Here is a 25,119-nt window from a genome sequence, read left to right as displayed (position 1 = left end):
CCTGGCAAATTTGCGCAACGGACGTAACTACACAAATTCACTGACGCGCATTTTTCTGAACGCTACCTTTTACGCCAGTCTTCCTTCGCCACCTCAGACCAGGCGAAGTGCAATAGAGTAGATAGGGATTGCTTCAAAAAAAGTTACAAAATTTTCCAAGTCCCAAAAAACGCTGGCGTTTTTTCTTTTTTTATGGGTGATAGGCTGAAAAAGATCTAAATTTTTTTTGGGGCTACCCTCCTTCCCCCCTACATTTCCTAACTCATGGCTCCTTAACTATACAGTGGGCACATGTGTAGGGCAAAATAAAAATTTTATTTGCTGTTTTGAAGGTTTCCCAGGCTTGTGTAGTGATGCTACATATACCTCCATTGTAACTTCAAATTGGCGCCGTATGCAAATTAAGCATCGCTAGCTTAACTTCACATTGCTTGACGAATTAACGCCAGTGCAACTTCGCAACCTTACGCTTCCCCTGAGCGCAACTTCGGATTTTAGTGAATTTGCATAGCGCTGGCGAAAATACGCCTGGCGAAGCAGACGCTGGCGCAACTACGAATCTTAGTGAATTTGCCCCTGTGTTTGTATATAAGTCCTTCTCCTGTAAATGGTTCACTACTGGAGTATGCCAATTCCTGGGAATCGTATCCTTAATAAATTCATTTTTTTTCTGACTTCTCTAGGAGTTTACCCTATATAACAGTGACATTTATTACAATCTTATAGTTACATCATATATTGTCCCTTGATAATATCAAAACAATTTACACAGTTAAGACAGGAATAGTTTCCCTATTTTTACTAGGCACCAAGCTCACTTGTTTATCACTCTCTGATACCGTGTCATACACGACCAAATACATGATTTGAATTTTGTAGCATTATCCAGTATCACAGAATTATATCCCTTGCATTCTGTACATAATATGAAAAGTGCTATTGAAAGGAATCTTGTTTCCATATTTATTACTTTTCTTTTTATCTAGGGGATATGTTATTTTATCTAGGGGATATGTTATTAGAAGGGACAAAAGATTTATGAAAGATTTGTCTGAATACCGGGAAGGGGAAAACATTTTTTACTTCCTTGTTTTGTGACAAAAAGTCACATGATTTCCCTCCCCTTCGGATTCGGCCGGGCAGAAGGATTTCAGCAGAATCAGATTCCTTCTGAAAAAAGCCGAATCCCAAACCGAATCCTGGATTCGGTGAATCCCTAAATATATTTAATATGTTTCTCACTAGAAACACTTTAATTACATGCACGAAAGAAGATTTTCTCTTAAGCATCCATTGTGCCGCCGGATGATCAATAGAATCAAGCAGGCGTGCATCCAATCATTTAACAATATGTGGTAAATACAAGGTATTTACAAGTAATGAATAGTAAAATAACTGCAGTAGTAATCCAGTAATTACTTTGTGTCCTAGAGGGTATTAAATGTTTTTATGTATTACTGAAAGTCGGTAAAAATTGGAGTTTTAGGATACTCAGCAGTCAGAAGGCCAAATAGTTATGGGGGCCTTAACGCACCCACCTTCCAGTTAAATGTTAGCTTAGTTCTCATGTGTGTAATTACAGCAACTTAAAAGGGAGACTGTTGCTGGAAAACATGTTTCTTTCAAAACGCATCAGTTAATAGTGCTGCTCCAGTAGAATTCTGAACTCTTTTTAAAAGAGCAAACAGATTTTTCTATATTTAATTTTTAAATCTGACATGGGGCTAGACATGTCAGTTTCCCAGGTGCCCCCATCTATGGGACTGGGCTTTTGATAGACTCCAGTCACTCTTTACTGCTGCACTGCAAGTGATATCACCCCCTCACTTCCCCATAGCAGTCCATCAGCAGCCTATCAATAGAACAATGGGAAGGCAACCAGATAGCAGTTCCCTGACAATTCTGCTGAAGGATTCAGCCGCCTGAACTCATAGGGGGAAATTCACTAAGGTGTGAAGTGGTGAAAATTCACCAGCGTTAAGTTAGTTCGATACTTCGCCTATTTACTAATGGGCGTTGGGGAAAAAATACGCTAGCGAAGGAGATAGACTCTAGCACAACTTCGCACTCTAACGCCAGGGCTAAAGATCGTTACTACGCAAATTCACAAAGAAGTTGATTTTACTGAACGTTACCTCTTAAGCCAGACTTGCCTTTGCCAGCTCAGTCTGAGCTGGTGAAGTACAATAGAGTAGATAGGACTTCAAAAAAAAAAAAAAAAAGTAAAAATTTTTTTTCTAAGTCCCAAAAAACTCTGGCGTCTTTTCCATTTTCATGGGTGATAGGCTGCAAAAGGACGAAATTTTTTTTTTTGGGTACCCTGCTTCCCCCCTACTTTTCATAACATATGGCACATAAACTATACTCTGGGCACATGTGTAGGGCAATAAAACATCTCTATTTGCATTTATTAAGGTTCCCTGGGCTTGTGTAGTTTTAGGTATTTGCTGTAACATATACGTCCATTCAAACTTTAAGTTACCGCCGTATGCAAATTCCCCTTCGCTAGCGCAACTTCGCTTTGCCTCGTGAATTTTCGCTAGTGCAACTTTGCTACCTCTTCGCTGAGCGCAACTGCGCATTTTAGTGAATTTGCGGAGCGCTTGCGAAAATTCGCCAGGCGAAGTGAGGAGAAGCCATTGCTGACGCAACTCCAACGTTTAGTAAATTTGCCCTATAGCGCCTTTATAGGCTAATAGCACTGCTGCTGCTATCCTTAATTTTAGCAAGTGGGTGAACAGGTAAAACTGCCTCCCCGTATTTTAGGGTTGGTTCAGCCATTTCTCTGCCAGCTAAAATACAGTACACTATGGAAAGACTGCCCCATGTACAATTAGCCTCAATTCGCTTGTGCAGTGTCTACAATATCTATTTATATTTATCATAAACAACAATAGACACAATCTCTATTCATTTAACACATACTGAACAAGAGGATATAGTGTCTCTTGGTCATACTTAAGTTATCGATTCATTTCAAAATTTTAGCCTGAAAAAATTCTGGAAATTTGATCTTTAAATTATATAATTTATGATTTTTTTTCAGGCTGACAAACTATGTACATTCAAACAGTGCAACTTAAAGGACTAGTAACAAAATTCTTTTAAAAAAAATGTGTATGTACTGATGTACGAAAAAAAAAACACCAAGACACTTTCAACTTTAAATTCGCAAAGTCTTTATTAGGAAATAATTTCCAAGACACTTAACTTTAAATTCGCAAAATCTTTATTAAGAAATAACTTACCAATTCTCTGCTTGCGCTTCTCTTCAGAAACAGCGACAATCCATTGTGCGCTTTTGATTTCTCCTCCCTGGCTATCCCCTATAGAAGGCAAGGAGGAGAAATTGAGCGCCGCACAATGGATCGTCGCCCTGTCACCGTTTCTGAAGAGAAGCGCAAGCAGAGAATCGGTAAGTTATTTCTTAATAAAAACTTTGCGAATTTAAAGTTAAAAGTGTCTTGGTGTTATTTTTTTTTAAAATAACAAAATTTTTTTATGCTACTGGTCTTTTAAAGGGATACTGTGCAAATTAAAGGGGTCATTTACCTTTAAATAAACTTTTAGCACATTATGGAATGACTGTTAGCGACTTTTCAATTGGCCTGCTTTCTTTTTTTTTTTTTTTTTATAGTTTTTGAATTATTTACCTTCTTTTTATGACTCTTTACAGCTTTCAAATCGCCCCTGACCCCATTTAAAAAGCAAATGCTCCTTAAGACTACAAATATTTGTTATTGTTACATTACTCATCTTTCTTTTCAGGCCTCTCCTATTCATATTTCAGTCATAATTTTTCAAAACAATGCATTGTTGCTAGGGTACTTGGAAAAAAATGTATTTCTAAAAAACATTTGCTTGAGCAAAAAAAAAAAAAAAGGATTAATAAGAAGTCGACTAGTAAACTGCAAATTCTCTCTTATAAATCTCTTACAAACTTGACAGATGGTATTAAAGGTTTCAATACAATACATATATGGATAGGTGCCGTAGGTAGCAATTGGAATCATGGTTACACCACCATAAACAAAAGTATTAGCCTAATCAAATTGAAATGCTCTTAGTTTGGCCAATTCATCCCACAATTGTCCAGTCGGAACTGCACAAAGAACCCCAGCCAATATTAAGGGGCTGCTTATCAACATTCAAATTTGAATTTTCTTGTGCTAAAACACCTGTATTTGAAACTCTAATGTTCGATATTTAATAAGAGCAAAGTTGAATGAAAACTTCGGCATCTAACAGCATGGGACTTGCCCTAGGCATAACTTAAGCAATTTTTTAAAAAGACTTTCTTGAAAACTTCAACATTTTTAAACGGGCCTTGCACAATTAATTTGAATGTAATTGCTGCCTAATGCAAAATTTTTGATCTTACTTATATAAACTTTTATTCCTTTTTTTATGAAATTATCGCTTTCCCACATCTGTTAGTTACAGATCTTTTCAGCCGTCCAGTTGGACCATTCTTTCAGGCATTATCAATCACGCCTCTACAAACCCGCTGGCTTCTACATCTGCTGTAAAGAAGATCATTTATCACCAGAAGTACGATGGCAGAAGTCATGATTATGATGTTGCGCTTGTGAAGCTGGTGAAGCCCTTAAATTATTCCGGTAGGAGCTAATATCTGATAAACAGGTTTAAAAAGATATTGGCTACTGTCATGTTTGTTGCCTCTGCTGAATTTGAATACCATGCACTAGCTGATTTGAAAAGATTTTATCAAATTTTTTTTAAATGAAACCCATTTTGTTCTGCACATTCTTCTAGTCGATTAAAACAAAATAGAACGACTTTAACAACTGTCTTTGTGCCGGCATTTCATTGAACACATAGAACAGTACACATTTAGGAGCAGATTTATTACATGGTAAAAGACACAGCAGAATGATTTGTAAAAATGGTGTCGTTTTTTTTTCAAGAGCTGATTCTTTGAGCAACTTCCGCCAAAACTTACTTACAAACGTCTGAAGCAGTGTAAAATAATGACGGCAAATATGGTGTTAGCATGGCGTAAAATAAAACACACTGATAAATTTGCCTTTTATTTTACACAGCTTTTTTTCTGCAAATTTTAACACAGCATAATAATTAGGCTCCTTAGTGTACAGTTCTATGTGAATATTTATGTATTCATGGAGAGAGAGAGAGAGAGAGAGAGAGAGAGAGAGACAGACAGAGAATAGTGTATCTCCTACTGTAAGAGAGTTCCATGAGCATATAATGGTAAAAGGCTAAAGGCTAAGCACTTTTATAAAGATCATAGAACTCAGAGGTTAATTCTAATTTTGGTTCTGTACATTACCACAACACATTTTAAATGAAACCACTCAGATGCAGTTGAACTGTAGACTTTAAGCTTAAATTCAATGGGTTGAACAAAAAGATTGCATAAAAATGTGAGGAACTAAACTTTTTTAACACAATCACTTCATTTCAGGGGCTCAAAAGTAATTGGACAATTGACGGGGCAGGTGTGGGCAATTTCTTCGTTATATCATTATCAATGAAGCAGATAAAAGCCCTGGAGTTGATTTGAGGGGGGGGGGGGAGGTGCTTGTATGTGGAAGATTTTGCTGTGAACAAACAACAAGCGGTCAAAGGAGCTCTCCATGCAGGTGAAACAAGCCATCCTTAAGATGCAAAACAGAAAAAACCCATCCAAGAAATTGCTACAATATTAGAAGTAGCAAAATCTACAGTTTGGTACATCCTGAGAGAGAAAGAAAACACTGGTGAACTCAGCAACGCAAAAAGACCTGGACGTCCACGGAAGACAACAGTGGTGGATGATCGCAGAATCATTTCCATGGTGAAGAGAAACCCCTTCACAACAGCTAAACAAGTGAACAACAGTCTCCGGGATGTAGGTGTATCGATATCCAAGTCTACAATAAAGAGAAGACTGCATGAAAGTAAATACAATACAGTGCAAGTCACTCATAAGCATCAAGAATAGAAAGGCTAGATTGGACTTTGCTTAAAAAAAATCTTAAAATGTCAGCACAGTTCTGGAAAAACATACTTTGGACAGATGAAACCAAGATCAACCTCTACCAGAATGATGGCAAGAAAAAAGTATGGAGAAGGTGTGGAACAGCTCATGATCCAAAGCATACCACATCATCTATAAAACATGGCGGAGGCAGTGTGATGGATTGGGTGTGCATGGCTGCCAGTGGCACTGGGACACTAGTGTTTATCCATGATGTGACACAGGACAGAAGCAGCCGAATGAATTCTGAGGTGTTCAGAGACACACTGTCTGCTCAAATCCAGCTAAGTGCAGTCACATTTATTGGGAGGTGTTTCATAATACAGATGGACAATGACCCAAAACATAGAGCCAAAGCAACCCAGGAGTTTATTAAAGCAAAGAATTGGAATATTCTTGAATGGCCAAGTCAGTCACCTGATCTGAACCCAATTGAGCATGCATTTCACTTGTTGAAGACTAAACTTCGGACAGAAAGGCCCACAAACAAACAGCAACTGAAAGCCGCTGCAGTAAACTGGAAACCAGTTATCCAGAAAGCTCCAGTTGACTCCCTTAGACTCCATTTTAATCAAATAATTCAAATCTTAAATAAATGATTTCCTTTTTCTCCTTGTACTTAATCCAGCTAAGATAAACCAGCCAATTGGGTTTATTTAATGTTAAAATGATTCTTAGTAGACTTAAGGAATGATGATCCAAATTACAGATCCCTTATCTGAAAACCCCAGGTCCTGTGCATTCTGAATAACAGGTCCCATACCTGTGTACCTTAATTTTCTGCTGATAGCTTACAGTCTTTTTTTTTCCATACAGACAACATGCGTCCTGTATGTTTACCACAGTATGATCAAGAATTTCCAGTGGGTACAGAATGCTGGGTAACAGGCTGGGGGCACACTCACCCGGACAGTAGTAAGTAGACAACTGGTACCACTAAACTGTGTTGCCATAGTTTTTAGAATAGATAAGAAGGAACATTTAGGAACATTTTGATATATAAAATTACAACGGTGGCTTTCCTAATATTCTATTCTTATTTGAAAGGCTAACTTGTGAGAAATCCCTTATCTTTAATTTATTCCTTAAAATAGGTAAAAGTTAGTCCCTGTGTAAAATGTATACTGAAGCAATAGAATTTTAATGAATCAGATACAAGTTGAGTGGAGGAACTGGCCACATCAGGGATGACTTTGACGTAGTTGGCCAGCTTAAATATATTGCAATACAGGGTATATGGACATACAATCCCTGTTTTGTCTAAAGGGGAAGGCATTTTTTTAGTAGCTTAAAAAGATACCGACACCAAAAATGAAACTCTTTTTTACATCTATCATAATATTGCCTTTGAAATTTACTAATAACTTTGCCATAAAGTATTTGCACAATGCTGTTACATTACCTGTCTGATGCCCCATGTTCCAGTATGAGGGGGCTGCCATATTTGTACAGCAGGACAAATCTGCATTAGAATCTCTGACAGGCTGAGATGGGACAGTCAGTTTCCTCCTGTGGAAAGTGAGCTCTAATATACGAACTGGACCACTGGAATGGATTGTTTGGCTTGCTTGTTCCGTCCCGAACACTATAGCTTTTAGGGCCAGACAGCACAATCCTTCAAACAAATAAACCATTCACTGTTCAGTAATATCTGCTTTGCAGCAAAACAGGTTGTTCACGCTCAATTAACTTTTAGGGGCAGATTTATCAAGGGTCGAAATTTGAAGAATAAAAGATCAACCGAAATTTATTTAAAAAAATTAACAAGTGAATAGGCTGTATTCGATTTGTTCGAATCAAGTAAGATCATATTTGATCTTGTTCGATTAGAAGTTTTTTTTTTTTTTTTAAAAAACTTTGATTTTTCAAGGTGCACCAAATGACTCCCGATAGGTTCTAGGAGGTCGAAGTTTTAAAGAGAGATTACATGATAAATTTCGATAATCGAATTTTAGTCTATTCAATAGTTGAAGTCCACAAAAATAGCTTGAAATTTTTTTCACTTCGACCCTTGATACATCTGCCCCTAAGTATGATCTTCTTACACAATTTGCAATTGGTTTTCATTTTTTATTGGTGGTTTTTGCGTTATTTCGCTTTTTATTCAGCAGCTCTTCAGCAGCTTACTTCAGCAATATTATTGCTAGCGTCCAAATTACCCTGGCAATCATGCATGGATTTGAAAGAGTGGCTGGAATATGAATAGGAGAGGGCCTGAATAGAAATTGGAATAATAAAAAGTAGCAATAACAATAAATGTGTAGATTTACAGGGCTTTTGGTTTAAGATGGGGGTCAGTGACTCCAATCAATTTGAAAGCTGGAAAGTATCAGAAGAACCAATTCAAAAACTGAAAAATAAAGGCGTATTGAAAAGTAGCTTAGAATCAACCATTCTATAACATACTAAAAGTTAACTTAAAGGTGAGCCACCCTTTTAATAACCTGTTCTCAGTCTTTTTGACCACCATTAATAGCAGTCTCTGAAAACTGTAGAAACAAATCCAGCGTGCTACAGAAGATATACAATGCAAAATGTAATTTCTCTCCCTCTGTAGTACACATGTCTGAGAGTCTAAAAGAGGCTTTGGTACCACTTATTAGCACAAGGAAATGCAACAGCTCTTGTGTCTATGGTGGTGATATCACTCCAAGAATGATATGTGCAGGATACCTGGAAGGCAAGGTGGATGCATGTCAGGTATGTCTCCTATATTAACATTAAAGGGGTTGTTCGCCTTTTCTCTTTATTGGCCATGTAAACCTAAATTGACTGTAGGGTTTCCGTTTCAGTATTAATGTTTTTTTATTATTATTATCTTGGTTTACCTGTTACCAGAGCCTTTCTCAATCCTCAACCACAAAAAAAATATAGGGCCCTATCCTTTTGTAAAATAATAATATTGATATAATTGGCATGTTGATATTACCTAGCGTCCAGCATAAATAACCCCTTTCATTGACTGTATCATTACAGGGAGACAGTGGTGGGCCTCTGGTATGTCAGACAGACTACACTTGGCGCTTAGCTGGAGTTGTGAGTTGGGGAATGGGTTGTGCAGAGCCAAATCGCCCTGGAGTGTACACAAAAATAGCTTCCTTCTTAGATTGGATCTATCAGATGATTGAGGTAAGAGAAGGATTGTTTAAATATTTGACCAATAAAACCACAGCCTGTCTTCTAAATAATTACAATTCTTTCTTTTACAGGACCAATAGATCGAATGGAACAACATTATCTCACTGGGTTCTGTCTCATTCTTTGGCTACAACCACCTCAAGGCCTAATACAGGTATGGGATCAGTTATCCGGAAACCTGTTATCCAGAAGCTCAAAATTATGACCATAGACTCCATTTTATCTTAATAATCCAAATTTTTAAAAATGATTTCCTTTTTTCTCTCTGTAATAACAAAACAGTACCTTGTACTTGATCCCAACTAAGATATAATTAATCCTTATTGGAAGCAGAACCAGCCTATTGAGTTTATTTAATATTTACATGATTTTCTAGCAGACTTGGAGATCCAAATCACAGAAATTTCTGTTATCGGAATACCTCCAGAGCATTCTGTATAACAGGTCCCATACCTGTAACACCTTAAGTTAGGCCACAGCCTCAAGCTCAAGCTCCAGTATGACATTCAAAATGAATAAAGTATCCTGCAAAACACTGAAATGACTAAATGCACCTATAACGAAAGAACGTAATTATAAAACACTGGTACAAAACATGGATAGGCAGGGTCTGCACAATTCATACACATGTATGAGACGACTTATGCGGAAAGCTATAACCAAGAAAGTTCATCTCTCATAGGGGCACATTTACTAAAGGGTGAAAGTGAAAATTTGGTGTTTTCACCAAAAATGAACATCATCAATTTACTAAAAGGAGAATACACCAACAAGTTTTGGAGAATTAATTTCACAGTGGTGAAAAATCTCTTTGCATTGGCTTACTTTGCCTTTCTTCTCCAGGTGAACTTTCTCCAGTAGAAAATTTCCAATTTACTTAGAGAGCAAGAGCATATTTTTCGCCAAGAGAAATTTCTCCAGGTTCATGCTGGTGAACTTCCATTATAAAGATAGAGCAGCCACTTTTAAATCTCCATCGACATCACCTTTTCCATGCTAATTTTTTCCACGGTGAAAATTCTCTAGAGAATTCTGCTATTATATGGAGAAAATATACTGGCAAATTTCTACAGAGAATTTATGCCAGGAGAAAATTCACCACATTTCATCGACTTACATTTTTAGAAAATATAAGTTGTGTTGTGAAAATACACCCGATTAAGTGAGGTGAACTTTGATGAAGTTCGATGAAAAGAAAATTCACAATTGTGCCCCATGGAATCTATTTTATGCAAATAAACCTTTTTTGTTGTCTCCATAATCCATATTGCTGGCTGTTTTTTTCAGTAGACTTAAGGAATGGTGATCCAAAATATGGAAAGATCCCCTTATCTGAAAGACAGATCGGTCCTGAGCATTCCGGATAACAGATCCCATGTCTGCTTTTTTGTTGAAAATGTACGAAGCACATTTCAGTCAGATTTAATTTAAGCATAAACTGAACAGAGACTCCATAAACCCCAATGGAATGTGGATGGAATAAGTGGGTGCAGCAAATTATGAGGCTGCCTAGTTGTTCCAATGAATAAACTGTAAAGGGTCCAGTGGGGTCCTGATGGGTGTGTGGATTTAGTATGTTTACAAAAGGTCATTTGCCTCATAGGAACTGTGGAGCCCTGTTCCTTGTAGATAAGCAACGTGCTCTGATTGAGGGATATAACATTTTTGCTAGCAGTTCTGGGGACACAATTTATCAGAGATTTTCTATTATTGTGCAGCTGTTCTGAAGAATAAACTTTCATTTGTGTGGGTGTTCCTGCTGTGGGTCATGCACTAGTATTGTAAAAGACTGATATTTCTGCTGGCTAAGTATTTGCTGTAGCTTTTCTCTGGCATTTAAAGGAATTTTATCAGGTCAATAACATTTTTTTTTTATTCGTGCCTAAGTATAATGTGTAATATTAAATTGAAAACATTAGCTTAAATTGTATTTGAGTGCATACAAGTGAAAGAGTATTACTGGAGACCATGTGTCTACTTACATTTGTTTTTTTTTTATCATTTCAACTGGGATTTGAGGAATGTTTCAATCTTATGCAGACTAAAGTCAAGATCAGTGCTAGATGAAATATTTCTATAGGAAATATGAACAAGCAAAACAACAGTTATTAATATATGAAAATTGTTTGGGAACAAAAGAGACTTTCCAATGTGGATTTTTATTGTGCCTCTTAGAAAAGAGGCTTTATTTATGGGTAACAGGAATCGAATGTTCAAACTCCCAAAAAGTGACATCCAGTCGCTGGTGTCTGGTGCTGAACTGGGAGATCCAAGCCTGCCATGGGATCATAAATATCTCAAGTCAGTTTTCCAGCAGCACACCAAGTCAGTTGTAGTGATTGCAAAGGTTGATTTATTTGCCCAAAAACCACATATCAAACAGGCAACGTTTTGGGCCCACTGGACCCTTAATCAAGCCTTGATAAAGGGTCCAGTGTACAGTACTGCACTGAAAAGCATTGAAGATTTTTTCCAAAACCTTTTGATGCAGAAAATCTACATTTTATGTTTGCTCCTTGTACTTTCTACACCAAGCTGCTTGATTTCCTAAGCTTAAGTAATGAGTGTAAAATCCATATGCATAGCCATTTTCAGTCTCAGAAAGCAAACATATATCTGCATCCTCCAGCAAATAAGCAGAATTAGTACTTTTAAAGGGTAAGTCAAGGCACAATTAAGTATCCAATTTCAATGTCATAGGGTTACTGTATTGCAGCCCCCATGCTACCCGTGAATAATTAAACCATGCTCAGATCAAGATGTTGCCTGTACCCCCTCCATTCTTGCTGCAAAAGGTGAGAGTGGGGTGCAGTGTTTTGTTAATGCATCCCGAAAAGTACAATAATACAGATTTTTAGTAACCTAGGAAACACCTTATGTAAAATTAAAGAATCTGTTCTCAACCCAACCCTTTTCTGTCACGGAAATTCTAAAGTGTGCAGATATCGCCCTCTGGTGGGCCTTGTCTATTGTTATCCACTGCATTCGAACATACTGACGAGCTGAGATTTCATTACCTCGTTAAAGCAAATGGAGATGGGCAATGTAATTGTAGGACTAAGCATCCTAGGCATTGCAGCTAACAACTTAAGCTGGCAATAGACGCAATGATCCGATTGTACGAATCAACTTACGATCGATCGGACTTTCCCATCTCCCGACCCTCCACTAACCATTCAGATCAAAGTCTTACCATTCCGATCAAATAAAGTAAAAGAACAGATCAGCCGATGTTCTACCTCTGACAGCAATCGTACGATAGTTATGTCTGACAAAGCTAGTGACAGTCTCCCACTGAAAATCGTATGATCGGCAATACACGCAGAGATATCAGCAGGCGACAGAAATTTTTTAACCTGTCCGATCGACCAAACGACCGATCTCCGCCGGACGAAAAATGTCGGGACTCTCCACACACGGTCCGAAAATCGTACGAACCCACGATTCGTACAATCTGATCGTTGTGTCTATGGCCAGCTTTAGCACATGCAGCAAACTCACTAGGTTCTGTCTGAAATGCAAGTTTACCCTTTTTACCTTATACATTTTTATAAACGTGGAACAATTACATGTGGGCATTATTAACAAATCCAATAACAAAGAGCTCAAAGGTTTAAACATGACGGATACTGATAATATTTCAGAGAAAAGGATGTTTTATGTAGGGTGAATTTTTCTTCCTCTATGATGCCACTTTTCTGAACAGAATTTAGTAAAGGATATAAAATGTAGGTGTGGTTAGATAAAGTTACTATTACAGTATAGTTACCCCCTACCCAATTACATGAATAAACAACAAATAATGCTTCCTGTGGATACAAAACACAGCAAACAGCTTCACAAAAACTATCTTCCTTAAAATAATCCCCAGATGATTCAGTGGTAACAGTGGCACCAGCCCTCCAACAATCCTACTTACTACTGTAGTATTAAAGGAGAATTAAATACCCCTGTAACTATTCAGGCCCCTGCAACAAAAGCACGCCTGACAACACAAACTCCTGTTTCATTTCTTTTACTGTTTATATATTTGAAAAATGTTGTTTTGCTCTTCTCAGCAAAACCCCTTTGTGCAGCCAGCAAAAATTAAACATTGGATCAGTGAAGCGGACATGTATCCTAAACAGAACCAGAAGTGCATAACAGTTAAAGGAGAAGGAAAGGTTAAAAATAAATAAGCTTTATCAGAAAGGTCTATATAAATACACCAGTAACCCCTCAAAATAATGCTGCTCCGAGTCCTCTGTCAAAAGAAACACAGCATTTCTTTCCTTCTATTGTGTACACATGGACTTCTGTATCAGACTTCCTGCCTTCAGCTTAAACCTCCCAGGCAGGGTTTGAGCATGCTCAGTTTTCTCCTCTCTCCCCTTCCTTCCCCCCTCCCTGCTTTAATCTGAGCCCAGAGCTATGAGTGAGCAGAGAGAGACTCAGGCAGGAAGTGATGTCACACTAAGCTAATATGGCAGTTGCTATCCTAAAGAAACAGAGAGCGCTTCTAGAGCTGTTTACTCAGGTATGGTAAAGCATTCAACAGAATGAATTTAGTCTTCTAGCTTGCACTATTGTGGCTAATCTACTGGCAATACACTGTCTTTGTAGCTTACCTTCTTTAAAGGAGAAGGTATGTCTGTTTGCACTATTCCTCTAACCAAACTTTCTCTTGCTACCTCAGCATTGACAGAACTTCAAAAAAATCTAAGCATTGTCTGAAAGCCAATATATACAGTATTTTACCTCTTTTCCCCAAACATGGCGAGCTGACTACAATTTTCAGCTTCCTGTGTTACCAGCTATAATTTGTTGGCCTCATAATTATCTGCCTCTTCATGACTTAAAGGGATGGTATGCTGGCCAACCGCACAATTCTAGTCCACCTTAAAGAAAGTCAGAAGTTATGTTTAGAAGCATTGATAGTGTACAGTTTTTTTTTTTGTTTTTTTTTAGTATCCAAAACTGTACATACTGTATAAGGAAATAAATAGGTAAGAATGTCACAGTCAGATGAAATTGGACAACCCCCCCCCCCCCCCCCCCCATTAAAAGTCAGATTTACAATGGTTACTGGGCACTGCTCAGATGCTCAGCTTTCCCGGAAGTTACATACTACTATCCCCAGAATTAAAATATACACAAGAGGAGGGCTTCTTAAGAATTTGTTTACTGGCATTCACAGAAGCTTAGTTAATGTACAAAAATTTACAGGCATTATGGTGAAGTTGCTATATAAGTTATTTGATCTTTGCCAGGGCGGCTGCTCTTCTTTCTGTATTCTGGAACAGTGCTCGTATTAGGTTCTTCACTTCACTGGTGGAAAACTCCACAGCAAGGGGTCCTTTTCCATCTGCCCACCTACAAAGGAAATATAATAAAATAAATCCCCCCACGGCATATATAAAATCCTAGTGTAACATTTATTTGACCTATGCCACTCAGTTTCACTGAAAAGCATTGTAAAAGGATTCTGTCACGTTTTTTTTTTTGTAGACTTTTCATTTCTAAATTACATTGTTTTACAAATAATTCACTTACCATTTCAAATTGTATTCTAGAACCAATACAAGTATTTTTTTTAAAAGTTGTAATATTTCTGTGTATGCAGCCATGTCAGGTCATTTAGTCTGATTCTGTGCTTTCAGAAAGAGCCAGCACTTCATGATGGAACTGATTTCAGATAAGCTATTGTTTCTTTTGTAACTGAAGTAACTGAAGGAATCACAGTGGGACTTTTACTACTAATGAGTGCTATTCTCAAATGTACAAAAAAGCTGTTATCTGAGGGTAAAGGGAGGGGGTGATATCACACCAACTTGCAGTACAGCAGTAAAGACTGACTGAAGTTTATCAGAGCACAAGTCACATGACTGGGGCACATGGGAAGCTGACAATATGTCTAGTCCCATGTCAAATTTCAAGATAAAAAATTAAAATAAAATCTGTTTGCTCTTTAAAAAACGGATTTCAGTGCAGAATTCTGCTGAAGCACTATTAACTGATGCATTTTAAAAAAAACAACTTGTTTTTAAATGTATTTAAAGGGATTCTGTCACCGCAAAACATAAGCATGGGTTTTATTTTCTTGCTCAATGCACATACACAGATGAAAGGAAATTTCAAAATAGAACACATTCCTAGTAGGAATTAATCCTGCAGAAAACTGTAACTTTGTGCTAAATTCAGGACACTCCACTTCTGGATTACCAATATAAGGCATTCCCTATCTGATGCATCTGCATTGTGTTATGGTATGATTTCCTCAGTTCTTTTTCTATTAAGAAAGTTTATACTCAAAAGAAGTGGCTTTTTTTCTATTAGATGATTCACACAATTTGGATTTTGAGTGGAAATCTGGACTCAAATTATTAAACGTAAAACCAGTTGTTTTTTATGAAAATATTATAATTCAATTTGTTAAATTGTCAAAGAATATACCGTATATACTCGCGTATAAGCCGAGTTTTTCAGCACCCAAAATGTGCTGAAAAACTCTACCTCGGCTTATACGCGGGTCAGCTAAAAAGGTTGACGCTTACTCAGTGTGTGTAGTGACTCCTCCGTGCTGCCCGTACTTCTCCCCGCTCGTGGCTTCCTCAGCCCCTCCCCTCTAAGCTCTCGTCACACAGTACTCCTCAGCCCTTCCCCTTTTTGCAATGTGTGCGCATTACCGTATTGCGAGAGGCGTAAGCCGTGTCAGTGAATGTGTGACAGGAGCGGGGGCAGAGAGGAGGGGGAACAAACTGATCGGCACAGTGCGGAATTGTTTGTGTTTGTAGTGTTGCCGTGGGATAGTGTGGTTGTAGGGGAAGGTTCTGGTATGGAGGACAAGACGTTTACTAAAGAGCTGGACCAGTGGATCGAGCAGCTGAATGACTGCAAGCAACTCAACGAGAGCTAAGTGCGCACCCTGTGCGAGAAGGTGAGACCGGCCCCGCGTAGCAACGTCTGTAAACACTCCACATACACGCACATAGGTGTATAGCGCTCACAGCATCGTAGCGTAACAGGCATGATGTCATGAAGGGAACACATCTGTATATAAACGCTTATAAGGACATTTGCTTATGTAGCAAATCTAGTTTATGTCCGTACATGCACGTCCCACACATAAATAATACATCCATACACCCATCAGGGGTTGCTGAGGGTTACCAAAACTGGAGCAAACTTTTCACCTGCTATTGCTATTATTGCTACCCATACAAGGATTTCCTTGTTCATATGGGGGAAAGCACAGCAGTACATGATCCCTGCAGCTAAATGCCTTTTAAAGGTACAAATATAAAAATAATTTTTGATGAGTGCCTTCCTTAAATCATTTTCGTTTTTTTGTAATCTAGCCTGTGGTCAGTAAACACATGGCATAAAGCAAAAATAGTACCAGTTTCTCACCCCTAGGCTTATACACGAGTCAATACATTTTTGCAGTTTTCTTAGGTAAATTAGGTACCTCGGCTTATACACGGGTCGGCTTATACACGAGTATATACGGTACCTCTTGTATAGAATTGGGTTATATACTCATTGTAAAATGGAATTGATAAATGGAATATATATAGGATAAAGAATAATGGTGGTGCCATAAGTTTAAACACAAAGGTGCTACACTGAATGAGTAATTCATGTGTCCACAGAAATATATGGACATTGCTTACTGATAAGGACTCTTAATAACACTGTTCCATGTCGTTGTCTTGTTCATAGTGTCATGTTTCCTTTTGGACACCATGAGATGTACAATGGATTATTTTACTCATTTGTTATTTAGGCTTATTGTGATATGTGGAATCCTGGTCCAAATAGATTTTGGGACATATTTAATGGGTATTTAATCATAGAGCAAACTGGGGAATCCATTAGGATTCCTGGAATTCTGATCAAAAGCAGAAAACTGTCAGTTCATAACAGTGTGTTAAACTGGCCATACATAAGAAAAGGCGCTGGTTTGGCAATCTCTCCCGATATGCTTTGAGGTGGGTGATATTGGGCTGATCCGATCATGGGCCCTAGAGCCCAACGATCGGACCATAACGAGGGGAAAAAGGGTAGTCAGATCAAGGACCTCATCAACTAACCAATGCGGTCCTCTATCTGATGTGATTTTTAAGCCTGGCCGATCGTCATCGATTGGGGAAGCCTGTCAGTGGCCCCATACACTGGGCAATAAATTGCCGATTTAATCTGTCGGTAGCTTATATCTGCCCGTGTATGGATCCACTATGTAAATCACATTCCATTGAGGAAGAACACAATAGTTAAATTCTTAACGGACGATAATGTTATACCAAGAAATGCTCAATGACCAGGTTGTGCCATTCGCATATCTCAAGAAATGGGGAAAGTGGAAGTACATCTGAAAATACTTCTTTAGCCTAAAAGAATTAGGCTGTATAGTGGAAGCACTTCATTTTGTATTTACTGACTTTATGTTAACAATTTACGCTTCATAAAACACACTCACCGATCCACTATCTCCTGCAAGCTGGCCTGCAAAATAATCAGTTGTTCTTTAAATTTCATCCACTTTTGAACATAGAGAGGTACTTCTTCCTGAAATTTTTTGTTTTTTATTTCTTCCGCCATAGGAGTGAATAGAAGTGGGCCTTCCTCTATCATTGTCCGGCATAATGTATAAAGACGCTCTCCATCTTCAGTAGAGATGTCCTGTCAAAATGCAAGTAGCAAGGAACCACTTTAGCCATGATTAACAATTTGTTGTATTTAAATATCAACAATAAATAAACATCCAGGTTGCTTGTGCCCTTGAAAAAAAAAAACCCAATAGGATTCTTTGGCTATTAACATGGGTTTAATCGAAGTGTTCTGGATAACTGGTTTCCAAATAATGGATCCCATATTAAAATTTATATATATATATATATATATATATATATATATATATATATATATATATATATATATATTTATAATATATTATTTATAAATAATAAATTGCCCAGAATGGTGTAGACATGAACTAAAACAATGATTCTGGTTCATTTGATATCGATAATAACAGCACCACAGTGTGAAAAACCAAAGTATTTTTTCATACATAACTGTTTAATATAGTACACAACTATTAAATACAGTAGACAACCTACCTCTAAAGCGGTAATTTTGCCGATCATCTCCACTATAGTAGTGTTTAATAAGGTGCCCATTGCTTTGCAGTATATAGCTACAGGAAGAACATCCTGCCATACCTTACCCAAGCGACTCAGTTGATGTACGACCTTTGAGAAGAAAATAATCAGTATCTCTTTGTGTCAGTTATAAAGACTGTATAAACACAGCAAGAAATAGAGATGATTAATAAGATAATTATTCTTAAAAAAAAAAAAACTTTCAAAAATAACAAAAACATGCCGTTTGTGATATTTTCCGTTTATAGTTTGTGCTAAAAACAAAAAAAATCAGTTTACAAAGCGGAAAGTGAGTCTGCATTACACCTGCGACAATATCCCTTTAATGTAAAACTAATCCACTGTCACCAGGGCACTTGAGAAAATTAGTTCAATTTAAGCAAATGTAAATAAATATTTAAGAGTCAAGTAGCCTGGTGACAAACTGGATTCATTGCAGCAGTGTGAGAGGTACGGTAGGCTCTGAGCACAGAGCAAGGTCATTTAACATCGGATGAGAATGCAGGTAATCACTTGGAAGGACTGTGTTAATGGATTTGAAGAATCCTACAAAATTTGATCCCCTAATAGCTAAAATGTAACGTCGGATCAGATTTAGTCGGAGGGTGTCGTTTATTCATGCATCTACATCCAACATTCATTCTATTTCAATGGGGAAAAAAAAAGCGTCAGACTCCATCAAATTTTATCTCAACAGATGAAGACACAGCATGCTGCATTCCCATCAAATATTCCCATGTATCAAATATTTGTTATTTATATTTAGGTCAGAAGAGCTGCTATATCTTCTATCCATCTGAATATTACATTTATCTTTTTTATCTTAAGTAAGTCTGTATTGGAAGTGTGGTGCTCTTTCAAACAGATTCCAGACATTTAACAAATATACCCGCAAATTCAAGGACTTACACATTTCATGGGAGAGTTTCTCTAAAACTATTGTGAAATAAATCTGGGACTCTATTATGGCACAGGTGCTAAATGAAATGAAGATTTGGGTATTGGGGGAGGCACTGAAGCAAACCAACGATTATGTAAACAGTGCTGTGTGCTTGAGTTTCTTGTATGGGTTCATTGTCTGGATAAAATAAAGCATGCTTCCCAAGTGCAAACTTTTAACTGACAGCATTAGGTTTCTTTCCAACTTAACTCTCCATAATTATTTGGGCATTACTCCCACTGCAATAGGATGCCAACTCAATTTGTTGCCACACAGCCACTCCACACCATCACTTCCAAATAACTTAATCTTCCTTTTATCACTACATTAAGGTCCAAAATACATGGCTATGGAAACATGCTTTCACATATACCAGCCTCCCTTTTCCTTTTTATGCTCATGCAGTAAAGGTGCTAAGAGGCATTTTTTGCATTATGAATTTTTGCAGTATGGACAGTTAGTGGCACTTTTGGAATACAAGGGGTAGATTCATTAAAGGTTATGTTGTTTTTTACCCAAAATAATTCAAGTTTTCATGATATTTTTCATTCGAAAATTGTATTATAATTTTTTGGGGGTTAAAAAAAAAAACTAAAATTTTTCGAGATTTATTATACCCCGAAGATGGAAATAGCTTGAATCCAAAAGTACTCCAGCTAAAACTTGTAAAAGTCGTGTAGAAGTCAATGACAGAGGTCCCTTAAACCATTTGAAGATGTTAATAGCCTTCTTGATGTTTGAGTTTTTTTTGGTGGGGTTTGCTCGAAAAATCAATTAATTCGAGCAATTTGAGCTCGTCCCCCCGCGGAAAACTCTATTAATCAGAATTTTTGGGTTGTTCGCCTCAAATTCACAGATTCACAGATTTTTCCATATGAGTTTTATCTTAAATCGGAAAACATTTGAGTTGTGAGTTCATTTGAGGTATAGAAAAAAACCTCACAAAACATTTGACCATTGACAAATAACCCCCTAAATGTGTTTTTCTCATCTTTGATAATAGGTCCTGACAATATTACCGATTAAATTTGTTTAAGCCAAAACATTCCCACACATCAAAACGTTTTAGTTTTATGCACACAAAGTTAAAGGGGTGGTTCACCTTTAAGGTAACTTTTAATATGTTGTAGAATGACCAATTCTAAGCAACTTATCAATTGGCTTTCATTATTTAAATTTTTATAGTTTAATAATTATTTGCCTTTTTATTCTGACTCTTTGCAGCTTTAAAATGGGCATCGCTGACCCCTTGTAAAAAGCAAATGCTCTGTAAGGCTACAAATGTATGGTTATTGCTAATTTTTATTATTCATCTTTCTAATCAGGCCTCTCCTATTCATATTCCAGTCTCTTATTTAAATCAATGCATGGTTGCTATGGTAATTTGGACCCTAGCTACCAGATTAGTTAACATGCAAATTGAAGAGCTGCTGAATAAAAAGCTAAATAACTCAAAAACCTTACCGTATATACTCGTGTATAAGCCGACCCGTGTATAAGCCGAGGTACCTAATTTACCTAAGAAAACTGGAAAAATGTATTGACTCGTGTATAAGCCTAGGGGCTGATTGAAAATCAATCTGTACTTTGTACAGGAACGCTCCTCTAGTCATATAGACAGCCCTGCTGAGAATAAGGATTGCACTTCCCCAAGCAAACAGCGTATAAGAAATTCAAATCCCGTAATATCGGATCCCTCACCTCCCTCTCCCATAGCGCATCAGGACTCTGTGACTGACGATCGCCGCCCGGAGCAGGTCCAGGAGCTCCGGGCGGCGCGTCCTTCCCTGCCGGCGTCCTTCCAAAATGGCGGCGCCCATGGCCGCCACGTGGGTAGAGGCGCCGGCGCCGCTACCCACGTGGCGGCCATGGGCGCCGCCATTTTGGGAGCGACGCCGGCAGGGAAGGACGCGCCGCCCGGAGCTCCTGGACCTGCTCCGGGCGGCGATCGTCAGTCACAGAGTCCTGATGCGCTATGGGAGAGGGAGGTGAGGGATCCGATATTACGGGATTTGAATTTCTTATACGCTGTTTGCTTGGGGAAGTGCAATCCTTATTCTCAGCAGGGCTGTCTATATGACAGGGATCCGGTGAGGGATTGGCGTATGACCCGCGTATAAGCCGAGGTCGAGTTTTTCAGCACATTTTGGGTGCTGAAAAACTCGGCTTATACGCGAGTATATACGGTAAATAAAAAAATGAAAACCAATTGCAAATTGTCTTAGAATATCACTCTCTACATCATACTAAAAGTTATCTCAAAGGTGAACAAACCCTTTAAAACATTATATACAGCACCCAATATATTTTAACAATTGCACAATGGCACAATTTATGAGCTTTATTGCATGTAGCGATGCACCTTTTTTCACCAAAAGAACACAAATTAAAATGTCACTAAACTGTGGGGTAATTTATAAACACTGGGCAAATTTGTACTTGGTCAGTAACCCATGGCAACCAGATCAGATGTTTGCTGCTATTGAACTACCTGCAGCTGGCTGAAATAAAAGCAAACCACTTATTGGTTACAATGGGTAATTGCTGTAACTTTGCCCACAGTTAATAAATTAGCCTGACATGTAAAAAAAAGTGACTGATGCTCTCACCTGCCTTATTGCTTTGTGAGCAGCTGTATAATTATCTTCATCTTCCATATTGCTGAGATTTCTTGCATTTGAAAGTCTTTCTAGAAGATCTCCTTTTTGGGAACGCATTTGGGCTAGGAAACTCTCAGTACCTGTTAAAAGCAAGTCAATATACAATAAATATGAAAGACGTATGGCTATGATAACATTAATAATTAAGCACATATGTTCATAACCATCCCCATACACCAATGATTAATAAATGGCCAGAATCTCAAACATTAACAATGGTTTAACGAAGAACATGTAAGTTTTTTAGGAAGTATACGTTTCCACTATAACTACGAACAGCTTCAATCCATCAGTCTTTATCCGAACTAAGAAATGCCCCAAATTATGCTTCAAGTCAAGGAGAATTTACCAAGTCTTCTGAAACCTGGAACCATGTCAACAAAAGTAGCAGCTCCATCACTGAGTGGGGAAGGGAGGTGGTAACGAAACTGGTGTCCAAGCGTCAGAAGATGGTGTGCAATGTACATACAGTTGTTATGGTGAATTGCAGAAAGTTGGGGAAGCTTCTGTAAATTCTCTCTGAAAGAAAAGAAAGCACATATTGAATATTTACCCAGACAAGCAATATAAAACATACACAATATATTAGTTTGTGGTGCAGATTATGTATATGTATGATATAATGGCACCATTGAACAGACCAGGGGATGTAGAACTGGAGCTTGTGGGCTGGATGTGACACATTTACCTGCCTATGGGCTCTATAACTGTTGTATGACTATCATTCTGATATAATATGGCCACAAATGTAACGTTTCACCTGCCAGTAGGGTCAATACATGGACAGTGTTGGTGTGGTCACATAATAAAATGTCTAAATAATGTAGATTTAATGTATAATTAAATTTTTTTATGTGTACAGGACAGAAATAACTAATACAGGTATAGGATCCATAAGCCAGAATGCTCAGAACCTGGGTTTTTTCCAAATATGGGGATTTACCGTAAACTGGATCACCTCGATAAACCCGATAGCATTATTTTGCAACCAATATGGATCCATCTGGCTTAGTTACTATCAATTACAGAGTACGGTTTTATTATGACAGAGAAAAGGGAAATCATTTATAAAAAATTCACACTTTATGGGAAATGGCCTTCTTGTACTTTGGTGGCATAACAATACTCTTGAGTTTATTTAATGTTTACATGTTTTTTAGCATGTTTAAGATGTGGCAATCCAAATTATGGAAAGATCCCTTATCCAGAAACCCATAAGCACCAAGCATTCTAGATAAATGATCCTATACCTGTACAGGTATGGGACCCATTATCCAGAATTCTCAGGACCTGGGGTTTTCCAGATAAGGGGTCTTTCTGTAAATATAGATAAAAAAAATATTTAAAATTATTTAAATGCATATAATTGTTTGCTCCCAATAAAGATGAATTATATCTTTGTTTGGTTCAAGGTACGGTCTTCTTATTATAGCGAAAAAAAGGAAATAACTATATAAATTTGAATTCATTGATTAAAATAAAAGTCTATGGGAGATGGAGAAATTATATATTGTGGAAAGCGCTACCACTGAAAAAAATGAATGAGGCAAAGAAGATCAGATAGCATGCAGGATCATGGCACAAATTGAAAAAAAAAAAAAAGAGAGGAAAAGAGATCCAGTGATTGCACCAATCTAAAAAGTACAGACACGTTTTAATGCAGGGGGTGTGCACAATGCCGCTTTGTTCTAACTGGAGCAACCTTTACCAATCCAACAACGAATAGAGAGTTTAAAATTCCCGGTCATTACAGCTGTGATACGAGTTATGTAGTGTATATATTAATATGCCCTTGTAATCTTGTATATGTGAGTGAAACCACTCAAAAAGTGAGGGACAGATTTTCACAACATAGATCCACGGTTACTACTTGTAATAGTGTTTTGCCAGTCTCTAAACATTGCATAGAAAAGGGACACACAGCGGAGGATTTGAAATTTAGGGTAATCCAGCATGTTCCCCAGCTCGAAGGGGAGGTGATAGGGTTCTCCTATTGAAAAAGACAGAAGTCCAATGGATACATTGGTTGAAAACCCTGAGCCCATTAGGTCTCAACAAGGATTTTGCTCTCCATCTATTTATCCATTAGTTTCACCCCTTTTAGATGTTTATAATATTTGTCTATTGAGGTATGAATTAGCTTTATTCCTTCAAAATCCATAATTATGCCATTATGATCAATGTATGTTTTTGCCATTTTTCAATTTATTGTGCATTGAAAGAACACGGTTATATAAATTGAGCCGATTTCTAAAATGGTGGCCACTGTTGAAACATCCATGGGAAGGGAAGTCACGCTGACGTTGTCGCCTGTGTATTAAAGGGGTGGTTCACCTTTAAGTAAACTTTTAGTATGTAATAGAAAGGCCAGTTCTAAGCAACTTTTCCATTGGTTTTCATTATTTATTTTTTATATTTTTATAATTATTTGCTTATTTCTTCTGAGACTTTTCATCTTTCAAATGGGCGTCGCTGACCCCTTCTAAAAAAACAAATGCTCTGTAAGGCTACAAATGTATTCTTATTGCTACTTTTTATCACTCACCTTTCTATTCAGTCCCTTTCCTATTCAAATCAATGCATGGTTGCTAGTGTCATTTAGTCCGTAGCTACCATTTTGTTTATAATGCAAATTGAAGAGCTGCTTAATAAAAAGCTAAATAACTCAAAAACCTTTAATAAAAAAATGAAAACCAATTGCAAAGTGTCTTAGAATATCACTCTCTACATCATACTAAAAGTTATCTCAAAGGTGAACAAACCCTTTAAAACATTATATATAGCACCCAATATACTTTAACAATTGCACAATGGCACAATTTATGAGCTTTATTGCATGTAGCGATGCACCCTTTTTCACCAAAAAGAACACAAATTAAAATGTCACTATACTAGCGAGATAACTCAAAAACCTCAGAATCACTCTGTAAGTCATACTACAAGTTAACTCAAAGGTGAACAACCCCTTTAACACAGCGTTTTTACGCCACGCCACTGCGCACAATGGTGACGTCATCCCGACCTAATGAGACGCCACATGGCTTAAGTGAGCTTCTGGGAATTGTAGTATCAGCATTACATGGAGATCAGCTTGAGAAAGGGAGCAGCAAGCACCCGAAACATTGCATAGATCTCCACATGGATGAGTATATTTAAGCTAACATTGCTTACATTGGCTGTTTTTATGCTTACAAAATAAACGCTAAGTTTTAAACTTTTATACAGTGGGGTGCGACC

At 37.6% G+C, this 25,119-nt stretch overlaps 2 protein-coding genes across 3 annotated transcripts in view; one reads left to right on the top strand and one right to left on the bottom strand.

Annotated features, from left to right (window-relative positions):
• LOC108696514 (transmembrane protease serine 5) overlaps positions 1-9,397 on the top strand; it is a 42,100-nt gene extending 32,703 nt beyond the window's left edge. Inside the window, exons 9-13 of one of the 2 annotated variants that reach the window (XM_018225951.2) lie at positions 4,438-4,619; positions 6,818-6,916; positions 8,559-8,701; positions 8,978-9,130; positions 9,211-9,353. In XM_018225951.2, the coding sequence (XP_018081440.1) occupies positions 4,438-4,619; positions 6,818-6,916; positions 8,559-8,701; positions 8,978-9,130; positions 9,211-9,219 (586 nt within the window). In that variant the 3' untranslated portion in view covers positions 9,220-9,353. Of the gene's footprint in view, positions 1-4,437; positions 4,620-6,817; positions 6,917-8,558; positions 8,702-8,977 lie in introns of both variants that reach the window. The other variant, XM_041569314.1, reaches the window with a different exon arrangement.
• A 4,885-nt stretch (positions 9,398-14,282) lies between these two features.
• zw10.L (zw10 kinetochore protein L homeolog) overlaps positions 14,283-25,119 on the bottom strand; it is a 32,878-nt gene continuing 22,041 nt past the window's right edge. The window contains 5 exon segments of the mRNA NM_001092962.1: positions 14,283-14,491; positions 17,598-17,800; positions 18,241-18,372; positions 21,832-21,962; positions 22,232-22,401. Of these exon segments, the coding sequence (NP_001086431.1) occupies positions 14,371-14,491; positions 17,598-17,800; positions 18,241-18,372; positions 21,832-21,962; positions 22,232-22,401 (757 nt within the window). The 3' untranslated portion in view covers positions 14,283-14,370.

This window comes from Xenopus laevis, chromosome 7L (assembly GCF_017654675.1).
Source record: "Xenopus laevis strain J_2021 chromosome 7L, Xenopus_laevis_v10.1, whole genome shotgun sequence".
Classification (NCBI taxonomy): domain Eukaryota; kingdom Metazoa; phylum Chordata; class Amphibia; order Anura; family Pipidae; genus Xenopus; species Xenopus laevis.
This window is presented reverse-complemented; position numbering and strand designations above follow the sequence as displayed.